The sequence below is a fragment of the Ambystoma mexicanum genome, chromosome 1q (assembly GCF_040938575.1).
Source record: "Ambystoma mexicanum isolate Mex_15411 chromosome 1q, UKY_AmexF1_1, whole genome shotgun sequence".
Taxonomy (NCBI): Eukaryota; Metazoa; Chordata; class Amphibia; order Caudata; family Ambystomatidae; genus Ambystoma; species Ambystoma mexicanum.
In genome coordinates, this window is record NC_090922.1 from 935,480,669 (window position 1) to 935,504,730 (window position 24,062).

At 46.2% G+C, this 24,062-nt stretch overlaps 1 protein-coding gene across 1 annotated transcript in view; it reads right to left on the minus strand.

The window, feature by feature from the left end:
- RPF1 (ribosome production factor 1 homolog) overlaps positions 1–24,062 on the minus strand; it is a 231,025-nt gene that overhangs the window by 62,685 nt on the left and 144,278 nt on the right. Inside the window, exon 5 of the mRNA XM_069641594.1 lies at positions 7,009–7,162. Coding sequence (XP_069497695.1) covers positions 7,009–7,162 — 154 coding nt within the window. The remainder of the gene's footprint in view (positions 1–7,008; positions 7,163–24,062) is intronic.

Below are 24,062 nucleotides of genomic sequence, written 5' to 3' on the forward strand. Positions count from 1 at the left end.
CTTGGTCAGAGTTACAGAGATGGACACAAATGCCATTTTAGAATAGAGTTCTGGCAAAAAGACCCAACCAGTGATTTAATATTAAATAAATAAACCGGCGGTATCTTTAACATTGCACCAACAAGTGGTGCTTTTAAAATCAATGGGAAAATCCCATAGAGAATATTCCGGTGGAATATTTCGCGTGGTAACCACTGCCACCAGCTAGAAACTCGACGAGGGGGATGGGACAGTGCCCCCTCGAAAACAGACCGAAGGGCAATAGAATTACCCCTTACCAGTACTTACACAATATGATGGTTTGTACTGGTTCTGTTCACAATTTTAGACTAGTAAAGCCAATGGTGACTTTACATGCCCTGAGAGGAGATAGTCGGTCCCAGGGTATTGTGTAACACACATACAGAAAAACAGATGATACCCTATGGAGTAAAAAGAAACCCCATAGCCCATAAGCACATAAGTCAAAGACATACCTCAAATCATGTCTAAGAGTGGGAGTAAAAGAGTCTCACTCTTAGCAGGAGGAAAAAAAACAAACCCCAAAAATCCAGCAAAGCTGCTGGGGGACTCACTAGGTTTGGGAAATTAGCCTTATAAGATAATTCTCCCTAACACAATCAGATCCCTTAAACAAGAAACATGTACCCAACAGTATTTGTAGGTCATATGGCTTGAAAATGAATACCAGGTTAACAAGTGCCATAGCACTGAATATGGATCAAGGGAGACGAGTTGTGACATTAGACCAGTGGGGGGACTGACCAGGATATGGTCCAGATGGCCCTAGATGTAGAAGGGCTGCATAGACTAAACAGCAGCTGGCAATGCAACAAACGTCTTTGGAAGGACCAACACTTTGCAGACCAACTTGCTAAAGGTATAACATATGATACTGGGGAGGTGCGTACGGGCGTAGTTTGGGACGCAGGGAAAGCAACTTGGAGAGGGCTCCTGATTAGAGTAGGCTCAAGACAGAAAAGGGAAAGAGGTCTATAGGAAGAATAACTAAGAGATAAGGGAAGGGGAGGAACAGATGCATGCCTGGGGGGTGTGGGGAGGAGGAGGAGGAGGGGGTTGGGGGGAGGTGGACATAGATGAGGGAGGAGTTGCAGGTAAAGAGGGTAGAACTGAATCATTAGAATAGGGGAAACACTGGGGAAGCTAAGATACCTTTAACCGAAATACTATGAAAAAAAGAGGACACAGCAGAGGCGATTTTGGCAGCTGTTAGGCAAAGTTTATATGCAGTACCCTCTAGGACCACTACATTCACTGTATTTACTGCTCTGGGATAAACTACTGTTTTCCAGAGCAGTAAAGTGAAATTGACTTTACTTACATTTGTAACTTTCTAGACCCAGCACACACTATCTTACAATAGGGTGCTGGAGGGGTTAGTTTCCCCTTTGTCTAGCTTCTCATGTAACATTTTTATGTTATCCTTTCCTCGAAGAATGGCTGGTGGCAGTGGTTTACTTTTTACTACCATTATGGGATTTTACCGCGGGATGCGTTCGAGGCTGCAGTAAAGCACCCAAAGGTGCCTTTTTTGTCAAAATGGCCGCAGTCTTTTTTTTATGCCATTTCTTTGTGGAAAGGTCCTTCTTGAGATTTACTTTGCGCGCCAAACCAGGTTTGGTCCCTTTGTTGGCTTTGCCTTTGGCGAGATTCACTAATGAAGCCTGCCTCTCGCTACAGCGTGTCTGGCAGGAGCAGTGAGGGAGGTGCCTGAAAATCCCTGTGCTTTATCCCCTTGGTTACAGGAATGCACCTAAAAGGTGATTGGCCGACTGGCTGTCCTTGGAGGACAGCCACCCTGCTGTGTGAGTGACAACTAGGCTGCAAATGAATTGGAGAAACCTGCATGAAAGGCGAAGCCTTTGCTTGGAAGGCAGAGTCGACCACTGGACGAAGGAAAGAACTTGGAAGAGACTCCTGCTGTAACTCCTGGACCATTGGTTTGCCCGGTGAAGCCCTGCTGCTGTGCTCAAACTCCAAATTCGTATCGACAGAAGACCCTGCAAGGACGACTTCTCCCCTTGAGTTGGTGAGACAAATCAACTCCAAAGTAAGCCACCTGGTCATCTTCTGGTAGCTGGTTGAATTGCTGCTGGAAACCGAATAGCCAGGGAAAGGAATACCAGATTGTGTGCATTACTTTTAAGTTGGCCAAGAGCTCCAGGAACATCCTCTGCATTCTCAGGAAGCAGGACTGACCGAGCCTGAGCCCCCTGAACAGAGTGCGGAACCCCAGAAGCAAGGAAAGTCCAACTCGACAACCAGGAACCACGGTGTTGATATTTGCGGTAGTCGCAAGGAACTGAAACACAGAAGTGCCACTTCTTTGAAGATTGCCGGTTGCAAGCGGTGACCGTCCCATTGCGGTGCAGGAGTCCCCAGAAGTCCTCCCTCTTGTCCCCACGACTGAGGCCCAGAAACAGATCTGCAGAGCTGCCCAGGAACAGGAGTCATCTGCTGCACTTTTTCTTCAATCCAAAGGTACTGTAAAGTCTGAGAGAACTTACCTCTTGTTGTAGAGTTGCTTGCATCTTCTACTACTCACAAGCCTAAACAGCTTGTGGCCCTACATTGATTATTTTCTTCAAAGACTTTTCTACTTACCTACCAGAAGTGCTTCAGCTCATATGGACTTTTGCCCATTGACTTTGGTTTAACCCGTTCTACTGAATGACTCTGCTTAGGGGATCCAAATGTATGTGCCCGCTTAAGAATGTGTGTGATCTGTTTTTTCTAATAACCTTTTCCTTTGACCAATTCCTAAGAATGTTCTAAATACAACAGTAAGATATTAATGTCCCCAGCACCTTGAAGTCACCTGAGGGTGTAGGTTGTGACCGTGGGCCATCCCAAAAGGGTTGTTACGTATTTAGAAACTAGGAGTGTGTAGTTTTGGAATGTATTTGTTTGATTAAATTAATAATTGTTTATTGAAGAAACCTTGTGTCTAAGAGTTTATTCGAATACTTGTCACTGAATCTCTGTTTAACTCCCCTACAGCTCACATTGACCCCCCTTGAGATAAGCCTGGCTGCTCAACACGCTAACAACCTGTGTAGTACAAGCTTATACCAAAGGTTCGGTTTCTATTGCCAGGAGGTCAAGGTTGTTGTAGTGCACCTGAAGGGTACTGCATACAATTTTGCGTAACATTAGGTAACCCACCTTTTGGTATAAGTCTGTACTACACAAGTTGGTAGGGTGACGGAGAAGCCAGGCCTATCACAAGAGGGGGTAAACGTGAGATGTAGGGCTGTAGCAATGAAATTCATAAGTACAGGTAACCAAGTAACACTTACACTCAAGGTTTCAGTTATAAATAATGTATTTAGTTAAGTTCAAATTTTTAAGTAAGCATTCGTTAAAAAGTAATTTATGTAACAAGTTAAATGTACTTAAAATACTTTTCAGGATCAGCACAAGTTTAGTGGATACTCTTTAAATATACTTTTTACACACTTCCTACACCCTGAGCAGACTTCATTGACAAGGACAGTAATGGCATGTACATATCACACTGAATACATTTAGCAGATTGAGGTTGCAGAAAGGAAAGGTTTAAGGAAGGAAAACGGTTAAACAGGTTCTCAGTATCAGTGAGGACACTTAAATCTTCCAATGAGATATTGACAAGCCTTGCCCAGCAATAACAGTCTAAAACAAGTTATCACCTATGAGGGACAGAAATATCAAAGTCAATGGACTAGAAGAGTGTGCAGAGAGCCAGGACAGACAGTCAATTGGAGCACATTTTACGGAGCTGAGGCACTTCTTAGATAAAATGTCTTGCAAAAAGTTAGAGGGTTTGTGAGAGAGACTTGACCTCTGGATGGAGAACCCAACCCCCTCCCGTGAGAGCAGATCGTCTCGGTACAGAAGACAGCGTGGAGGACAGATGGACATGTCTAGAAGGTCCGGGTACCACACTCTCCTGGCGTATGCCGAAGCAATGAGGATCATTCGTGAACCGAACCTCTGTAACCTCTGCAACACTTGTGGAATGATGGGGACTGGAGGAAGCGCGTACAGCAGTGGGAAGGACCACTCCACTACGAACGCGTCACCTAAGGCTCCTCTTGGGGGAAATTCCCACGAGCAGAATCTCTCACTTCCGGTTAACACTGGTGGCGAAGATAAGCTGTGAAGCCTGTGAAAAGCAGAGTCGAAATCAACTCTAAGGTAAGCTAATGTAATTCCCAACTGAGAAGAACACAGCTAAAAAGACACAGAGGCAAGTACCCCAAGTCTAAACAGCACCTCTGGTTAGCGGAAGAGTGGTCCAGCGGGATTCTGTCCTGTTGCAGCGATGCAGACCCTGGGTTCCTGAGCCTCAGTCGTGGGGACAAGAGGGAGGACGTCTGGAGGGCTCCTGCGGTGGTAAATTGGAGGTCGTTGGCAGCTACAGGCTCTTTTCGGTTCAGCAGCACTTCGCAGTTTCCTTCACTCATTGGGTCCTGCACTCTGCTGAGGGGACTTGCACTCGAGTCGTCCTGCTTCTGGAGGGTCCATAGGAGACTCCTGGAGCTTCTGGACGGATTTCAGGCTTTGCACTAGACTACGGATTTCACGATCCTTGGCACTTGGTTCTTGCAGCAGCGAAGTAGTACAGCCAATCAGGGAAGATGGTCCAGTGGAGTTTGTCTCGGGGTTAGTTGGTCCCACTAACGCAAGGAAAGTAGTCGTCCCTTCCGGAGCTTCTCTGTGGAATTGAAAAAGGAGTTGCAGCAAGGCTTTACCGGGCAATTCAAAGATCCAGGATGCAGCAAGCTTTGTTGACGGCATCTTCTTCGGGCGTTTCTCCCAGTGGTCCCAAAACCTTTGTCTTAAGCAGGTTCCTCCCATTCACGCACAGCATAGGCTGTCAATCACACAGCAGGGTGGCTGACCTGAAGAGACAGCAACCCAATCCGGACTGGTTGCATTCATGCATTCCTAGAGACAAAAGTACAGGGGAGTATCAGGAACCTCCCTCACATTCTGCCTTTCCAGACACACTGGAGCCAGAGCGGCTTCAGGGCTGAAGCCCGACAAAGGCAAAACAAACCGGGCTCAAACCTGGCTTAATGCAGAGAGCAAATCCCAAGAAAGACCTCAAAAACAGAAAACGGCATAAAAGGATGACCAGGGGCATTTTGAAAAAATAGTGACCCATGGGTGCTATACTGCAGATGAGGATTCAGCCTGCGGTAGAAAAGCACAATGATAGGAAAATTAAACCACTGCCACCAGCCATTTAAAGTAGTGAGGGTAACACAGAATGTTTACATGAGAATGTAGGCTAAGGGGATACTAGTTAACCCCTCAGCAGAAAAGGTAAGTAAAGTGAATTTCACTTTACTATTCTTGGGAACAGTATTTCACACAAGAAAAGGTATTTAGACGTTATGAGAAATCTAAAGGATTCCTCAGTTGGACTGCACCGAAGGTGCTGTGTGTCACCATACAAAAAGTGGATGCCTATGGAGTTTGTCAGACTCCAAAAACAGTGGAAATGCATAATCCAAATCAGGTCAAAAACACATGAGAGCGAGAGCTGGGGGACTCAAAGGTTGAAGGGAATTAGCACAGAAATAAGAATTCTCCCCAACAGGCACAAAGGGGCTAAATGCAAGATATAACAGACTGACAGAAATCATCTATGTTCTAGTAGGTAACAGGAGTGGTGGGGCTTTACTGAGTACAGCCCACACTTACCTCATCAGTCGCTGCTGGTTTACTGAGGCAGGCTTCCCAGGCAAATACGGGCAAACATGGACTGGAGGCTACTTCTTCGGGAGCTGCCTTTTGCCCCCTAGCCCATGGCTGCCCAGGCAGGAGCTGCTCAGAGCATATATCTTATAAGGCTCACACTAGCCAATTGGTGGGCGGTGGTGGGGAAAGGGAGGAGGGGAGAAACAAAAGTACTAAGGAAGGGAGCGAGAGGAGGTTTGGAACATGCTGAGGTGCCGAAAAGCCCCACATTTTGGTAGAAATCTGGATGCCAGGGACATGGTCTTAACAGGACTCACCCCCCCCGGCCCCAAGGCACGGGTTCCAGAAAGCGGCTCCAGGAGTTTCTGCAAAGGCACTAGACCCTCGCTTACAAACATTCAGCCTCAATGGCCAATTGGCAGGGACGGACAGAGGGCCGAAACAAGGAAGTACTACGGAAGGGAGCGGTGGGGACGGGGTTTGAACACGCTGCAGCATGAAAAGCCCCACATTTTGTTAAAAATATGGATCCCAGGGATAGGATCTTAACAGGACTAACACCCCCCCCCAAGTCACTGGTCGCAGAAAGAGATATCATATAGTATGATAGTCGGCTTGCCATGATCGAGTGCAGGGCCTGGAGCCACGCCCACCTGGTAGCACCGAGGGTGGGATACTGCTTGAAGCTGGCAACAAAATTTCAGAGGGCAAAACCTGTTCCATTCGGCAAACTGACTAATACTTTCAATATTTTTTCCTGTCAAGGACCTTAAACTCAGCGTCTCTCTTCCAAGCTCAATCTGTTAAGAAAATGTAATTTAAAAGCACAAGCTATGTGCAAAACTAGAAATAAATGATCTGGTTATGTATCAAGAGATTTAATTTTGAAGGGTGCTTAAATGAATAGCACAGGGAGCAAACCATCACCAATTCATACATGAATCCCAGTGTTTCCTACAAGACTATCCTTGGGCTTAGCATGCAAAGGATCTCAAGCATACTACAAATTCATTTGACTAAATCTTCAAATATTTGGAAATAAAAACTTGCCATTTCAAAGAACAAATAGAATTTATTTTGTCTTCCCTGAAAGTGACCAATTGAGCCATGTAGCAGACAACCTGGCTATCACAAATAAGTCCCATCTAGTGTGCAAGTCAAACATTTGGAATCTTGTTAAGAGTGAAAAGCATTCATTTATATATTACATGAGGCCCAAGCATTTAGCATTTTCAACAAACATGGCAGAGTAATCTCTAGCGAAAGAATAAACCATTTACATAAAATAAAGGATACTGGGCACTTTTCGGTCTTCATTAATAATCATCAGGTCAGTGAAGCCTCTTGTAATGCACTGTGGTATAATATTTTTCAGCGCAAGACCTCTTCGGTAATACACATGGGAGTTGGGTATAATAGTAGATAACTGTTCAGTGAACTTCACACATCTCTAGAAAAGTAAACATGGTAAGCATACAAATAAAAAAAAACAATATTCTAAGACAGACATGTACTCATTATTTAGCATTTGTAAAACGGTTCATTCACTCTGTGGTATCTAGGCGCTGGACACAGACCAAGGACTTGGCCCAAATAGTTAGTGGATGGGAAGAGCCAGAATTTCAAATCTTTCCTGAAAGCTAGGTGATCATACAAATCATGAATGCATGCAGGTAGATCTATAGATAGATAGCAAGCCTGGACTGAGAAAGCACAACCACTGTTCATTGTGAAGCTGAATTTGGGTGGAATCAATAATCTTGTTTGCTCAGCTCAGTGTTCCATTAGGTGTGCATTTATATAATTGAATTTTGTGGAAGAAATTGCAGCCTTTGCTTGTTAAGTTCCTTATTGCTGGCAAGAGGTTTTCCTGTTTTGTAGTCTGACTCAAACTTGCCCAAAATTCAGTATCCAACCACCTGGTCAGAGTTTGGCTTTTGGGAAGATTGGAACAGATTTGGTAGCGATAATTGAATCGGGATGAGTATTTCAACATTAATTGCTGATAAGTCTATGATACAACAAAATTACTCTGTGGAATGTGAATTTGTGGAAAAATAAATAAAATGTGTCTACATCAGGCATTAATGACAGTTATCTTCATATTGCGTATCCCACGTTAACAAGAAAGGCTCATTTTGTATGGGGTTCTTAGAGGTTATGCAGTTTGGCATATTGTCCATTTGTTGACTGGGGTAGGAAAAGGGCAGCAGGCTAACAATAGGGTTAGCTGAGATATATAGTGCAATATTGATAGTTGCATGGGAGTATTGTTAGAGGTGCAAAGACTACTAGCAGTTTGAACAGCAGCAATTCCTCTGCTCAGTATGTCATGTGAGTAGAAGAATGGTTCGTCTAGACTTTATGAAGCTGCGCATCCAGGACGTACCGTGGAGATGGGGGGCCAAGGTCCAGAGTTGGTCATTTGCAAGGTGTATTTTGCACGCCAATGATGTGCCCTCAGTCTGCAACCCCAACAAGTTTGTGCAACAGTTGCAGATGTTAGTTAGTTTTCCGCACCTTTTGGAAAGTCTTCAGAGGAACAGGGTGTAGTATCGGGGGTGTAAAGGTTCCCAGTTGCTGCTGTCCATAGTAAATAAAAAACAGAGCAACTGGAGGAGGTTGGGGAGGCATGTATCATCTCCATGTTCTTTTTTTTTTTTTATAACACATTTTTATTATTTTGTATACATAAGGTGAACAAATTACAACCTGGTCATGAGTGACCATTTACAAATAATACGAGCACGTAAATAATAGAATCTAAGATAAATATAACAACAACAACGTTCAAACATAGAACATTTGGTCTCAAAATGTCTCCCATCGCTCACATCGGGTATTGATCACGTTTTTTTCTGTGTGTTCAGTACTTTGTGTCTTTCGCCTAAACTATCGCAGTACTCATTGCGCGTCTTCCCATTTCTGCCATATCTTATCAGCCTTCCTTGGACAGCCTCTTGCTGTATATACTCTGCGTTCCATCATAATGCAAGTATTCATGTCTGTTATCCATTGTTCATATTGGGGGACTACCGCTGAGCCCCACAGCCTCGCAATGTTCCTTTTGATTAGTGCTGTGGTCGTTGATAGGAACAGTTTTCATATTTGGCCAGCTCCCCCTCCCCCTCCCCCTCCCCCTCCATCCCAAGCAGTAGAAGTTTTGGGTCCCTGCATATCTCCTTCCCAAGCACACGTGAGAGTTCAATGCAACATTGCTGCCAGTATCTGTGGATGTTGTCGCACTCACATATTATGTGGAAGAATGTACCTTTCACCATCTTGAACTGTATAAGTCGGAGTCTGGCCGAAATTGTCACCTCCCGGGGATACATGAGGGCCGTCACCCAGTCCTCTGCTTGTATTGTTCCGAGATCTTTCCCATTTTAGTTTCAGGCTCGATAGTTTGGTCGTGGTAAAGGAGGTTATGCCATAGTACATTGTGGATGTGATTTTGGTATCGATTCTTGTCTGGACTATGTTCCTCTCGAGCAGAGTGCTTTCGGGCATGTCCGCAAGGGCTTGGAGAGGAGCTCTGAGCGCGTGCTGTAGTTGTGTATAGTGGTAATGCTCTGTGAGTGGGAGGTTACTAGAGACTCAAAGGGCACCAGTCTACCTTCGGTGATGATGTCCCCTACTGTGTTGATCCCAAGAGTTGTCCAATTGTGCCATCTTGGGAGTTTGTCCACTTCAGGAAGGTTCTTGTTACCCTATAGTGGCTGCAGTGGGGTGATTATCGTTTCCCAGCCTACATGTTTGTGCACTGCCTTCCAGATCAGTGATCTATGTGACAGGATGGTTCGGGGGGATGTGGCCCTGCAGAGGTGTTCGAACAGAGTCCTGCTTCGTTCTTCAGTACTCCATGTTCTATTATGTGGCAGTGATTTGTCTCCCTGTATCAGGTCATTATTCACTGCCATTTTGCTGGCCCAATAATAGGACTGCAAATGTGGCAGGCCAATCCCTCCCTCCCAAATGGAACGCTGTAGGATACGCAATGCAATACGGGGGTGTCCGCCACTCCACAGCCGTTTTCTACAAGTGTACGGTCAATGTTTTGAAATTCCCTCAGGGGGATGTGTAACGGGTGTTCTGTAATATATATATGGGGGAGGGTCATCATTTTGAAGAGGGCTGCTCTGCCCAGCAGGGTCAGCGGGAGGGAGACCAAGTGGCGAGTATCCTCTGATAGAGGTTTTTCACCACATAATCACTCCGATTGCTCGTGACTTGTATACCAAGGTACCGAAACTGATTTATCACAATTCTGTACAGACAGTTATCTGGTATCACAAATTGCGATTCGTCGACTGGGAATAGTGTTGATTTGGACCAGTTCACCCGGAGTACACTAAATGCCCCGTATCTATTTAGGAGGTGCGTTATCGTGGTGCAGGAGTTATGTGGATCTTTCAAGTAGATTAATAGGTCGTCCGCGTGTAGGGAAACTATCTTCCCAGTTGTCTGCCCAGCGGAAACCAGTCCATGACCTTGATGTTCGCAACAGCACCGCTAAGGGCTTGATCGCAAGTGCAAATATTAATGCAGATGGGGGACACCCCTGTCTCATTCCCCTTCCCAATTTAAAGGGCTTCGAGTGCCAGCCATTGACTCATTTCTGCTTCAGGGGACTCGTATAGCAATTGCACCCAGCTCAGATATACTGGCCCGAATCCCATTTGACGCATTATTTCCCATATCGCCTCCCAGCATACCGAGTCAAATGCCTTTTCGAAATCTATTGCGAGTAACGCCAGGGGGCCTTGTATGGTGGGGCCTTTTCTAGTGCTGAGTGTAGTCTATAAATGTTCATGCGGGTAGACCTTTGAGGCATAAACCCGCATTAGTCAGGGTGGATCAATGATCTTATAGACTGCTGCAGTCTGTTAGCAAGCACCTTTGCCAAGATTTTGGTTTTGCAATTTATAAGAGATATTGGTCTTGGCAGATCTGCGGGGAGGGCACCTTGGGTTTTAGCGCGAGAAAACATTTGCAGCAGATGTGGGGCAATTACATTTGTTCCCAGTTTGTGCCACATTTCTATTGGGAAGTCGTCTGGTCCGGGAGTTTTCCCGGTTTGAAGCTCTGACATAGCTGCTGCGATTTCCTCCTCTGTGATGTCCTTTTCCAAGAGGATCTGTTGCTCCGTGCTGAGGGAGGGGAACGTGACCCCATCCAGCACGGAGACGTCAGTGTCGTGGGAGGTTTATATAGATCTGCATAGTAGGAGGCGAAACCTTCCGCTATGTCACTGTCAGTTACCAAAGACTGAGTTCTCTGTTCCGATCGTACTTACAGGACGACTCCCCTTATCTCTCTTCTCCAACCATGCCAGCATTTTGCCAACTTTGTCGTCCGTTTCATAGATCCCAGCTCTCATCGTTCTATGGGCCTGTCTAGCACAGTCTAGTGTCACATTTTGGAGGTGATTTTGGGCTTACATTAATGTGTGGTGGGTCTCGGGTTGATCACGGTTCAAGTGGTCTGCTTCGGCTTCTGTGACCTGTTGCTCCGCCTCGGCCATGTTTTGTAAACGCTTTTTTTTTGTGTGCCGCGGTCCAAGAAATAACCTCGCCCTGCAGTGCTGTTTTGTATGCCTCCCACAGCACTCCCGGGTCCTCTACTGATCCGGTGTTCAGTTCGAAGTATGTTGTGGTAGCTGCTTGTGCTTGTTCTAGTAGCTCGGGGAAACCTTGGTAGTAATTATTGAGGCGCCAAGTTGGAGGCGGGCGTGATCTGGTCATGGTTAGCTCAATCAGCAAAGGGGAGTGATCCGATATGCCTCGGGGCAGTAGGGTTGCCTTGGATTCTCTGTGCATCTCTGGTGTCGGGAGGAAGAAGTAGTCTAGACGGGACAGAGAAGCATGCGCCCCGAAGTGAAAGGAGTATTCCCTCACACCCGGGTGGAGGTCCCGCCATACATCGCTTAGACCTAGTGCGGTAGCGAAGGTGGCTAGTTTGGTGCGAATGGATGGGTTACTCCCTCTTAGATGTGTACGATTTGCTTCTACGTCCATAACTTCGTTAAAGTCCCCACCAATAATAATAAGGTCGGACTCGTCTCTGGCAATCATGGGCGTGATATCTTCTATTAGCACAGGTAGAAGTGCCGGGGGAGAATAGACCACTAGCATCGCGATGGTCTGGTTCCACAGTGACCCGGTCACATGTGCAAATCTGACACTAGTATGCTGTATCACTCTTGTGAGAGTGAGGGGCAGTCTTGTGTACCAGTACAAGGACGCCGCGGGAACCCATGGTGAAGGCAGCATGTATTGTCTGTTTATAGTTGGTATGTTTCAATAGATTACAAGTGGTGCCGGCCAGGTGTGTCTCGGTCAGGAAGACTATATCCAGTGCGTGTCTGTTTAGGAACTGTGTAACCAGTCGTCTTTTAATCTCCCCTCCCAGCCCGTTAACATTCCAAGTCATAATTTGTAGGGCCTTAGCATTAGTGTTTGTGTCGGCCATTCCGTATGGTAAGTGGGACCGCGGGTATGTTCTCGCGCATTGTGCGCGGGTGTAGCCATGGCTGTGTTGACATGCGCAGAGTTTGTGCAGGGTGCGTGAGAGTCTTTTTCCGGACCAAGAAAATAACACTATTCATTAACCAACCCATCCCCCACCCAACTAGAAGTATCGGTTGCACGAACTGTTCACAACAATAAGTACCAGCCATTGTGGCCAACAACTAAACAAACCAGTTCTCCTCTTGGCGTGGGGTTCCTAGGACACCACGCGAGGGGAGGGGGGTCACTTCCTTAGTGGCCGCCATAGTGTTTCCCATCTTTGTTCAACATGCAGCGTTGTGTAGTCTGTCAGTTGATCATCATTCACTGTCACTCCATCTCTTTGTCCCGTGGATCCATCGCTGGTTGCTGTGGACGCAATGGGTCTCTCTCTTGTCGGGCACGTGGATTTCTCTTGTCTGTTTCTCAGAGTTCTCCAGTCTCCTTCAATGTGGGTTTCCGCCCATCTCCAGGCCTCTTTTGGATCGGTGACGTGGACTGTTGTCCCACTGTAGTATATTTAAAGCTGGGCTGGGAAGGAGGAGGCCATATTTGACATTGAGGACGTGTAGTAGTTTCTTCAGGTGATCAAAAGATTGCCTTGCTTTCTGGACCTCCCTTGTGTAGTCAGGAAAGAAGGCAATTTTGGCGCCATTGTACGTCAACGTCCCTTTGGCTCTCGCTCTCTGGAACAATGCGGCTCGACCTCTGTAATTTAGGAGTTTCGCTATCACAGAACCAGGGATCGGTTTTCCAGATGATATATGGTGCGCCCTCTCGATCGAGAAGAACTTGGAGAAGGCGTCAGATTCGAACATGTCTGTAAGCCACTGTTCGAGGAATATCTCCATGCTAGGTCCTTCCAAGTTCTCTGGCAGGCCGAGGATCCTAACATTGTTGCGCCTAGATCGGCCTTCGCTTTCGTCCATTCTTTCAGCCATTGTTTTGAGTTCTGTTTTGACCCCTGCAAGTTGTTGTTGCATTTCTCGTATTCCTTCCTCAGCGCCAGAGATGCGCTGCTCCGCATCCCCAGTACGGGATGTCACCTTTTGTAGGTCATGACGCAGGACCGATACATCCATACTTATGCCGTCCATTTTTTGCTCCATGGAGGCCCGCGAGTCAGCTATGGCGGCCATGATGTCTTTCAGGGACAGTGCAGTTTCTGAGTTGGAAGCGCTGGTGTTAGTTTCCAGCTCGTCCGGACTTTGTGTGGACAGGGTAGTGTATTGGTCCATTTTGCGCTGTACAGCGTGTTCAACTTTATCATTTCCCCTGGTAGCCGTGTTCACCATCCCTGTTACCAAGGTTATGTAGTATTTCTTGAGATCAGTGCAACCAAGAGCGCATGCTCTTGTTCACAGCGTTGTCCCGGAATCGGTTGGATCAGCCTGTTCTATGTGGTAAAGTATAGAGGGGGTTGCAGTAGGATTGCTTACTCCACAATGTTAACAGCACAATGTTGTTGTTCAATGAACAGAGTTATTCAGAGTAGAGTGTTGTCCGTGTGATGAGCCATTTTCAGCAGGCCTTGCAGGCTCTTATCAGCCAGTTTTTGCCAGAGCTTTACATTAGTGCTAGCGACGAGGGCCTCGGTTGGAGGTGCCGCTATAGGATTGGGGGTGCCTCCAGTAAGGTTGTTGGGGCAACGCTGATGTTTGTGCTGGCAGCAGTTCTGTCACTACAATGTGGCCCCTTCTGGGTCCAGGCTACGAGAGTATGCCACTGGGGTGTACAGGCTGGATGTCTACGGTATGGCGAAGGCCAAGTCCATAATGTTCAGTCGGTGGACTCCTTAGTACCCTGGCAAGTTTTGCGTTCTTGTGGGGCAGGGCACTGGACCACTTGTTGGCGCTGTTGGGAAAGAGGGTCCTCCGTGTCCGGTTCGCTCTACTCCAGACTGTCTTGGGTGCACTTACTGGGTGAGGCATCAGTTCCCATGTGTGGGTTTATGCCGTTAGCTTGCTGTCTGGGTGGGTTGTGGGTCTTTCGCCGAGTGTTTATACGCTGCGGGTAGGGATAAGTGAAACGTTCTTTGCAGCTCCAATGTGTTCTACGTTCCTGGCTTTGATTTAAGCCAGGACGCCGTATTTGAAACCACAGTACCTGCTGCACTGTCAGGGTGGTCCAGCACCGCCTGCCTTACTCAACAGGGGGGGGGCGGAGGGGGGGACAGGGGGGGGGCAGCAGGGTGTCCCTCTGGTGATTCGGGCTCGGGACGCTCGCATCCAGCCCCCATGGGCGGGCGAGGCAACCTGCTAAACTGGCACAGAATGTGCGCTGCCCCAGGCAATCCCCTGTGTCGCACTTGCCTTCAATATTTGTCCGCCGCTGTCGCGCCTCCTTTTACTCCTCCCGTGCTCGGCTGGCGCTGAGCCAGCCTCTCTCCCTGAGGTTTGTAACGTTAGGGCAGGATATTATTCCGGATGTTTCAAGGCGGCCATGGGAGCTCACCAGCTTCACATCCGCATTGCCTGCTGGCTGGCCACACCCCTCTCCATGTTCTTTTTTGACTGGTGCTGCCTCTGCACAGAAAGCCCAGGGGACACAACAATCTGCTTTGTTCAGAGTAAAAGCAGCTTGAAGTGATGTATCCATTGTCCTTGGATAAAGGATTTTATCCCAGGTATATATCAACTTTTTACTGCCCCCCCCCGCCCCTATTTTATTTGGTTCACTGCCCAAGTGGCCAGGGGCACTTCTCCTTAAATTCCTCTGCCACTCCAACCCTTTTGCTTTACGGTGTATGGCATTAGTCACTCTTAAGGCACTCAGTCCCAGGGTTGCCTTTCGGGCCCCTATTTTTTCCCTAGGGCGATTTCATCACTAGCATTAGTTTTAGGGACCAGGTTGGTTGCAACTGTACTTTAGTTCAGCTTCACCAGTGGTGCAAGCCATTTTACTACATTGGTAGCCGAATGTGTCATTTGGGTAGTCATTGGGGCACCAATGTCGTTTGTTTAAATCCTGCTCTCAACCATGTTGTATTTTAAGGTTTCCTTAGTACAGGGCAACCACAAGATCGGACCAAAATGGCTGTTATGACCACGTGGACGCATATTAAGCACAGATGGCAGCCTCCATATTGGGTCTAACTGGTTAAGATCAGCGTAGGTCCTCCGAGCTAGCCTGCTCACATACTGTGGGGATGATCAAGGCCAGGTGGCAGTCCTACTTGCTAGGTAAGATGTTCATATCAATGATACATCTTCTTGACCTGTGTCAACCACAGAACGTTTTGCTTTGACTAGGTAACTATTTTACCTGGTTCCTAAGGTGAAGGGGAACCTTTCTTCTCTCACCTAGTCCTTTACTCTTTTTACGGGTAACCTTTTTTTATGTCTCTCCATAGTGTATGGTTGAAGTTATAGTTTCCTACAACTTTTGGGTTTAGGTTGGGTTGCCCCTATGGGCTCCCCTCTTAATGCCTCTGTCGCATTTTTTATTTACTTGTATGGCGCACCTAAACCAGGGGTTTCTGGGCGCTTTTGCTTGAGTACAGAGGATGTTGACAAATTACACAGTTACATAATTATGGTAATACTATAGTACATAGATTTACAGAGATTATAGTATGCAGCATGTTACAGAATAATACTATAGTACATAGATTTACAGAGATTATAGTATGCAGAATGCTACAGAATTACAGTATAAAGTATTACAGTGTGGCTTATTTACAGTATAGTCAGTATCTTTAGCAACAGGGTAGTCGCTCTGAATGAATAGATAGCTCTATAGGCAGCCGACTTGTGTTACATATAAAGTCAGGATGCGCCTGATCAGACAGTGACAGCTCTAGACAGATATTTACAGTGAGCTAAGAAATGAGGGCGGGAGCAATTAGGATGAGTGCTGAGCGAAGAGCCAGTCTTTAATTTGGGCGCTGAAGGCCCAAAAGGAAGGTTCACCTCTGATGGCTTGTGGTAGAGCATTCCAGCATTTGACCGCTAAAACAGGAAAGCTGGAGCCTCCTACTTTTTCAGATTTTATTTCGGATTTTAAGTCGATTGAGAAAGGGATCTGGTGGGTCTATCCGACTGGTTCCTTGAGAATTTGTCTCTTGGATATTTTGGGGCTGCATTTGACAAGCACATGTGTAATGACTAGCGAACAGATTCTGTCGTGTACAGGTAGCCAATGTGCATCCCGTCTGAAGCCGGAGATGTGGGTGGAGTGTGGGAGATTTAGTGCCGCTCTAAGGGCATTATTCTGGAGGACTTGCAGTCTATTTAAGTTCCGTGCCGATGAGCCAAGGAATAGGGTGTTGCAATAATCCAATTTTGATAGGATTAGTGCTCTGGCTAATGTAATCCGACTATTGGTCGATAAAAAAAAAAGGGTTTGCAAGCATTTATACGTTTATTGGTATAGGCTGTGGTTGAAGCCGTAGTGTTGACTTGTTTTTTGAGAGATAAAGTAGAATCTAGGCAAACCCCTAGGGTTTTCATCTCGGTAGCAACTTTGATGGTGTTCCTATCAATGTTAAAAGGTCCTTGTAGTGTTTGTCTAAATTGTTAAAACGAGACTGTGAGCTTATGATCAAAAGTTCTGTCTTATCATTTACACAAAGGCTATGGGAAGCCATCCAGGCTTGAATCTCAAGGTAGATGTCATTTATTATTTTAGAATCTTTAACATAGCAACCAGAAAGCATGAGGAGGACCTGGGTGTCATCAGCATAATTAGTGTAAGTGACACCCATGTTATCAAGACGATCAAAGAGAAGCTTAGTAAAAATGTTATAAAGTGTGGGCGAAACGCAAGATCCCTGCGGTACTCCACCGTGGATAGGCACCGGAGGAGCAGCTGCTGAGGGAGCAAATGTACTTGGGTGAACTACAGTTTCACCCCCCCCTTTACATTTCGTATAGTGAACCAGCACACCCCACCTTATGTGCTGTGCTTGGGGATATAATGTATCCCTTTTTCTTACTTACCAGGTAACATTTTGTTACAATTGCAAGTTTCCTTGAATGGTTGGTGGCAGTGTAGCTACTTTTATGACTTTTTAAGAGTTCATTACTCGCAGGCTGTTAATTCAGCCTCAGCATTGCACAGAAGGGCCATCATTTTGCTAAAATGGTGAGCTCCTTTTTATTCGCCAATTTCTTGTGTGCTTGCTGTTTCTCAGGTCTTCCCTGTCATTCTAGGCAGGAACAACATCAGTGGCTGTTTTCACTTCGGCGGGAATCGTGTAGATTCCGTACCTAGGCTCCAGAGTGTCTGGAAAGGCAGGAGGTGAGGGAGGAGTGCAAATCTTTGTAGCCCTTTGTCTTCCACATTGCCTGAAAAGGAACTCCCAGTGGGGAGCTGGCAGTACCGATTGGATATCCAGACCGGCCATTGCTGTAAAATGCAGGGAGATCATGCAGAAGCTGTGCTGTAGTTTCCTGATAAAAACTAAACTGGAAGCTGCCGACAAGTCGACCACTGAAGCTGAAACTGAAGATGAAGAAACGACCAGAGAGTCTGCTGTGTAATCTGAGCCTGCTTTTAACCTTCCTTGGAATCAACCTGTTGATCCCGAAAACGACCCCTGACCCACAGCCTGGTGAGATCCACTAGACTCAAGACTGCATTTTGAGTCACCCCTCACCGTGCTGCGACCTTGCGGGGCTGCGATACCCCAATAGACTGGAACATCGAGCCATCCTGGTCTTCCGAATTCAGAATCTTGCTGAAACATTGCAGGCATCCGGCTGGACATCCACAGACGTGAATAAAGTTCAAAAAGTCCCCTCACCAGAGTGCTAGACCTTACAAACGACGAGAATCCAATCAGCAACATTGAGTCTTCTTCTGGCTCCTAAAACGGGCACCAAAACCACAGAGCTGCATCCAGCCATGAAGAAACAAAGTCTTCCCCTTTGATCCCTGCTGCAGACACCCTTCCAGTGTCCGGTCTTCAGTCTTCATGACAAGAAATTCAGTGACTGGGATTTTGGCTTCAGATTCTGAAGCCCCCCCCCATAGCAACCTCTCCTTCTGTGCTGAGCAAACCATGTGAACATCCTCTTGCTTAGAGGCTTCGCCGTGATCCCTCCTGCAAATGTCCTTCCAGTGCCCTGTCTTCTGTCTTCATGAAAAAGGAATTTAACGACCAGGTTTTTGGCTGGCGATCATCAAGTCTTCTTGCTGCAACTCTTCTTCCGTGCTAAGGTACTGTGTTGGCTATGGTATTTAGTTACATTAAGCCTTTGTGATTTATGTAAAGCTTTGGGGTGTTGTTTTGTGATTGGCGTCCTCTCCTCCATTTCACCCCGTCCCACTCGTGGAATCTTCCTAGGGTGTCCCTAGAACCTAATTAACTTTAAAGTAAACTAGTTACTTGTTGAACAGTCTTCCATGGCAACTCTGACCTTTGCCTGCCACAGAACCCTATGTCACTCTTCCTACAGCTTGCTCTTAGAGCACAAGGGTCCTCCTTCTGCGCCCGAGTGACCTCATGCAATAGAATAGGGAAGGACTGGAGGAATAAATGATTGTCTGAAAAAGCATAACTAGTGTTTAAACATACTTGTGAAAGAGTTGGTTGGTAACTAACTCAGAGTTAGTAGTTACAAATGTTCTTACTTGCATTGACTGTGTTGTGCCATTCTGAAAAGTTTATTTAAATGTTATTTTTCTCACCTGTGAATTGGTTGTGCCTCTTCCCGAAAAGTAATGCTGTTGGTTTCACGTTACTATTCCTGCTAGTATTTAAATGAGTGCCACCTGCTTCTCCTGAATTGCCGTTAGCCAGTCTAGAATAAATCGGCCTTAGGTTATACTTGCTGTTAAAATTGCTGGTAGCTCCTTTAAAAAGTATATGGGTTTTACTTGACTTGAGTTATCTGTGTGCCATCCTAAAATATGTTAAAGAGCTATTGCTTACTGTTACGCTCACCTGGTTCCACGGGGACGCCACCCAGAAGTTGGGACTCAGGTATCCTTCTCTGCAGTTCCCAGGTGTGACCAGCGGGAGGGTTCTGCCTGGAATACAGGTAGGCAATGTTCAAGACTGGGCAACTGGGGTAAGCAGTCCCCCACCACCCCATATACCCGCAGCCTCACTGGACCTCTCCTCACCTTGTGTTTAATGCAGGTGTGTTCTCCGTCCTGCCTTCTTGGCAGGGGCGCGTTGTGCTTGGTGGGCGTTTGCGATCGAGTTACTTCACTGATGCCAGCCCGCTTTGAGTCTTTCAGGTAGGTCTTATTGCTGTGCTATATTATTGTCTTTGCATGCCTTTTTGGTTTAACTAATGTCTTTTCTCTTCTTTAGGTGCGTGGAAGTCCAATATGTGGCATAGACTGAATTGGGTCTCGCCGTTAAGGAATGGCGTTTTTAAGAGTGCCTTGATGCGGTGATTAGGCGCTAAGCGCAGCGCTATGATGCCTTGTCTCTTCCTAACCTGTGGTCTTGTCTTCCCACAGGTCGCGGTGCTCACCGGTGCATGGAATTCCTGAGGCGATGCTTGTCGAGGAGCGGCTTGCGAGGTAAGCTTTTTGGCACCGTTTATTAAATTGTAGAAATGTCTAATGCCTTGTTTCTTCCTTTTTTGCAGATCCGTCGGTTCGGGAGGAGCGCTGGTTCCAGGATGCTGATCTCAAGCGCCGTGGACAACGAACGATGAAATTACAGGTAAGCTGCAGCTGTTAACTATGTCCTTTTTCTCCTTAACAGATGCTGTTCTTCCGAGGTTCGCGGGTGCAGCTGAACATGGTGAGCGTCACGTTGCAGTATTGCAAAGTAACGCAAAGCGCGTTATCCCAGTCGGGTGTGGTTTAAATAGCTTCAAGAAAGTAGTCCAGGTAAAATAGTTCCTATGGCACCACACCCAAAAATACTATACCGCATAGCTTGGTTCCAAGGAGCCAAGCTATGTGGATGCCTCCATGTTGATTGATACTGAAATAAAGTAGTTCCCAATACAAGTCCTTTATCAAGCCCCAAGAAGGCCTAGGCCAAGGATGACTTGTTTTAGTGGAGACCCTTCCTGGCCCATGGGCTTGCCAGGGGGTCTTCTGGATGGGGGTCATGACACTTACCTTGGTCTGTGTCCCACTGACTGAAAAGCAACTGTAGTAGTATATTACAACATTAGGTTTTACCTGCCTAGAATAGCGGTGTGCCATTCTTAAAAAGTATTCTTTAGGTGCAGATGACCTTGGTTTTCCTGGTGCAATCCTAAATTTGTGTAGAGTACTTGCTGATCTTAGACTGTGTTCCTCTGAGCTGAAAAGCAACTGTAATTGCATGTTACACCAAAAATGTTTTACTCACCTGGTATAACTGAGTGTTATCCTGAGATAGTTTGATGTATATACTGTTCCTTCAATCTGTGTTCGAATATTCAAGTAAGTATCCTGATAACAGGGTTGGTTGATTATAGGATTTCTTTGCCGAATGTCACAATATAATTGACAAGGTCTACTACCATTGTATTATTCAAAGTAATCAGAAAGTAACATATGGCTTTTACTCCCCATGAATAGGTGCAGCCTATACTAAATGTGAATAAGGTCTGACTTCCCTAGAATTACTGTTGGGTATACTGAAGATGTTTTATGCTTCGGTCTGTGTACTTTCAAGCATTGCAGTGTGTTTTTATAAATGTGTGTATGACGTGAGTTGGCTCAAAATGCAGGTCTTTTCTCTAGTCGATCTCTCCAGGCTCTGGGTCGGGGGTTTTCAGGAACCCCATGTCGATTGGAAGGAAAGGTTACAGCAGGCTCTAGTTACACAGCAGGCTCTCCAATCCCTGGAAATCGCAACAGCCATTGTTTCTTCATCCTCCTCTTTGGTTTCAGCTCCAGGGGTGTCAGCAGCTTCCAGGTTCAAAGTATTTATCAGGAACTACAGCAGAACTTCTCCATTCTCTCCTTGCATTTTACGCAAGGCTGGGCTGGCTGTCTGGAGTTGGTTCCTTTCAGGCAAGGCGAAAGACAAAAGGCTGCAGGGTTTTGGTCTCCTCCCTCACTTCCTGCCTTTCCAGACACTCTGGAGCCTGGGCAGAGAATACAAAGGATCCCGCCGAAGACAAAAATGTCCACCGAGGTTGTTCCCACCTAGAATGGCAGTGGAAGAGCTCAAACAGCAAGCACACAAGAAAAGGCAAACCAAGAAGGAGGCCACCATGCTGGACAAATTGTGGCCGTCCTGTGTGTTAGGGAGATTTATCATTTTTATGTTTCATTCCTTCTCCTAGTGAGACCCACAGCACTTTTTTTGCTGGACTTCTGGACCCTTTTCTGAAATCCTTACAGAGTGGAGCCTTTTTCCAGTGTCATTCCTCTGGGATGCCTTTTGGAACTCTATTCTTTGCATTTTCCTCCATAACTCTTAAAAGCATCTGTATTTTACTATTGCATCACACAGCTCCTTATGGGCAGTGTTGCTGGGGACACGGTGTCCTACTTTGAGATTAGTTTCTTTATCCCAGAGTAACTACAGTTACTAAGGATAGAGAGATCTCTCTCCCAAATCTTTATAGTCAGAGATTGGCGCACACACACCATCCTAGGTGGAGTCCCAAAGGGATACCTAGTATCCCCCTTCTCTCTGCTATGTGATAGTTTAGTCACATAGACCATCTCCTAGTTATGGCTGGTGGCAGTGGACGCGTTCTAGCAACTATTGTGTATTTTTAAACCGCAGGCTACATACATTTTCTTCTGAAGCTACTGCCTGAATTGCCTCTTTTATAAACCGAACTGTCAGTATTTTTTTTTCCAAAGCTGAACATTTTATTTGCTGCTCTAAATGCGTTCTCATGTTTCATACTTTTTTTTTTAAATAAATGTTATTACATTCTAACAAACATTACAACTGTCAGTATTTGCAGAGAACGCTAGTGCCCCCCCTTCTCCCATTACCGGCGGGGTACCACAAGGTTCTTGTATTTCCCGCGGGGTACCACAAGGTTCTTGTGTATTCCCCACCCTTCACCAAGCCCCTCTGACCTTCTAGACTATCAGCATATCCTACACCAATTACGCTGATACAACGCAAATCCTCCTCCTGCCTTTCTGGCAACTATCTAGTAGACTCGGCCACTGTTTCCCTAACCACCAGGCATGGATGGCCACGCATTGTCTGTGCCTCAACAACGACAAGACTGAGCATTTCATTGTGGTTGACAGGCAGTGATCAAGAAGCAACGTACAATATATGTCTCTTAAAGGAATAGTTCTCAAAAAATGTTATTGGCTCAAAAGATGAGCCTGTTAGGCAAAGTTTGTATGCAGTACCCTCTGGGACCACTACAGACAACTAGGACTACAGGTGTAAGCAAAACCAATCTTTGGTATATGTCTGTACCACACAGTTTTTGGTAGCGAGCGGAGCATCCAGGCTCATCTCAAGAGGGAATGTGAGCTTGTAAGAATTTATACTCAAGGTTTCTTGGTAAAACACTTCTTAATTTATTACACAATCATTTATAAAGTATTCACTAAATGAGGAAACCAATACCACACAAAAATAATACTACAATACTGATTACTAAGAAGTTGAGCTCCCTTGAGGTCATAGCCAAATAGCATTGAAGGAGCAAAAAGGCATAAATTGATAAAATGAATATTAGTTACTTTAAAACAGAGCAAATAATTTGAGTTCAGAGGAGTTGATTCAATGCAATAGGAAGGCCAAAGTCAATGTGCTAGTGTCTTGTAGAAGTAAAAACAGTTCTAGTATTTAAAACGGAAAAGTCTTTGCTACTTTTCCTAGAAGTAGTTCACGGAAGAAAGATTTGTATGTCGGGTTACAAGCTGACTAGGCCTGCAAGTTGCCAAAGTACCACAAACTTTTGCAGCGAGAGGCAAGTTCTCTCGGTCGGGTTTTCACAGTACCTTATTTTGAAGAAAAAGATGCAGCTGAAGACTTCTGTTCCTGGCAGTTCCTGCAGATCTCGCTATTCCTGAGCCTCTGTCATGGGGACAAGAGGGAGTACGTCGGGGGACCCCTGCACGGGGACGGATCACAAAGCTGGCAAATTGGCAAATCTTCGATTCCGGTTGCTGTTCTTCAAGCACACAAGCTGGTGTCCTTCTCCCTGGTTAATCCTAACCAGCTCCAAGAATGGTATCCAGGTGGCTTACGAGTTGATTGGTCCTACCAATTCAAAGGAAGTCGTCCTTGAAGGGGCTTCTCTGTCGAGATGAACTTGGTGATTCGGACCTGCAGCAGGGCTCCAACGGGCAAACCAACGTCCCAGTAGTTGCAGCAGCCATCCTCTTCCAACCCGTCTTCGGTTCTTTCGTTCCAGTGGTCGACTGCCTTCCAAATCAAGAGACTCGACTTGTAAAAAGTTCTCTCCCTTTCATTCCATCCTAGCTGCCACTCACCCAGCAGGGTGGCTGTCCTTGCCGGACAGTCAGCCAGCCAATCACGCCAGAGTGCATTTGGGTCTCCTAGGAGACTAAGCACAGGGAGTTTAGGGCACCTCCCTCACTTCTTGCCCACCCCAGACACAGACGACAGAGGTGGTCTTCAGTCCTGAAGCCCGCCAAAGGCATAGAAACGAACCTAGTTTGGCGCGCAGAGACAAACTCTAGAAGGACTTTTCCAAAAAAGAAATTGTGAAAGAAGACCAGGACCTGTTTAAACAACGGGGGCTTAGGCGCCATCTTGAAAAACATAGCTCCTGCGATTTTTAGCTACCGGTGTTCGCGGTCAGGAAAAATCATGGTAGTTCGTTGTAAAACCACTGCCACCAGCCATTTCGATAGGAAAGGGTAGCTTTTGACTGCTACATAGGTTTCTAGACATAGGGGATACTAGGTAACCCCTCTAGCACTCTATTGTAAGATAGTGTGTGCTGGGTCTAGGAATTTAAAAATACTAGTAAAATCAATGTA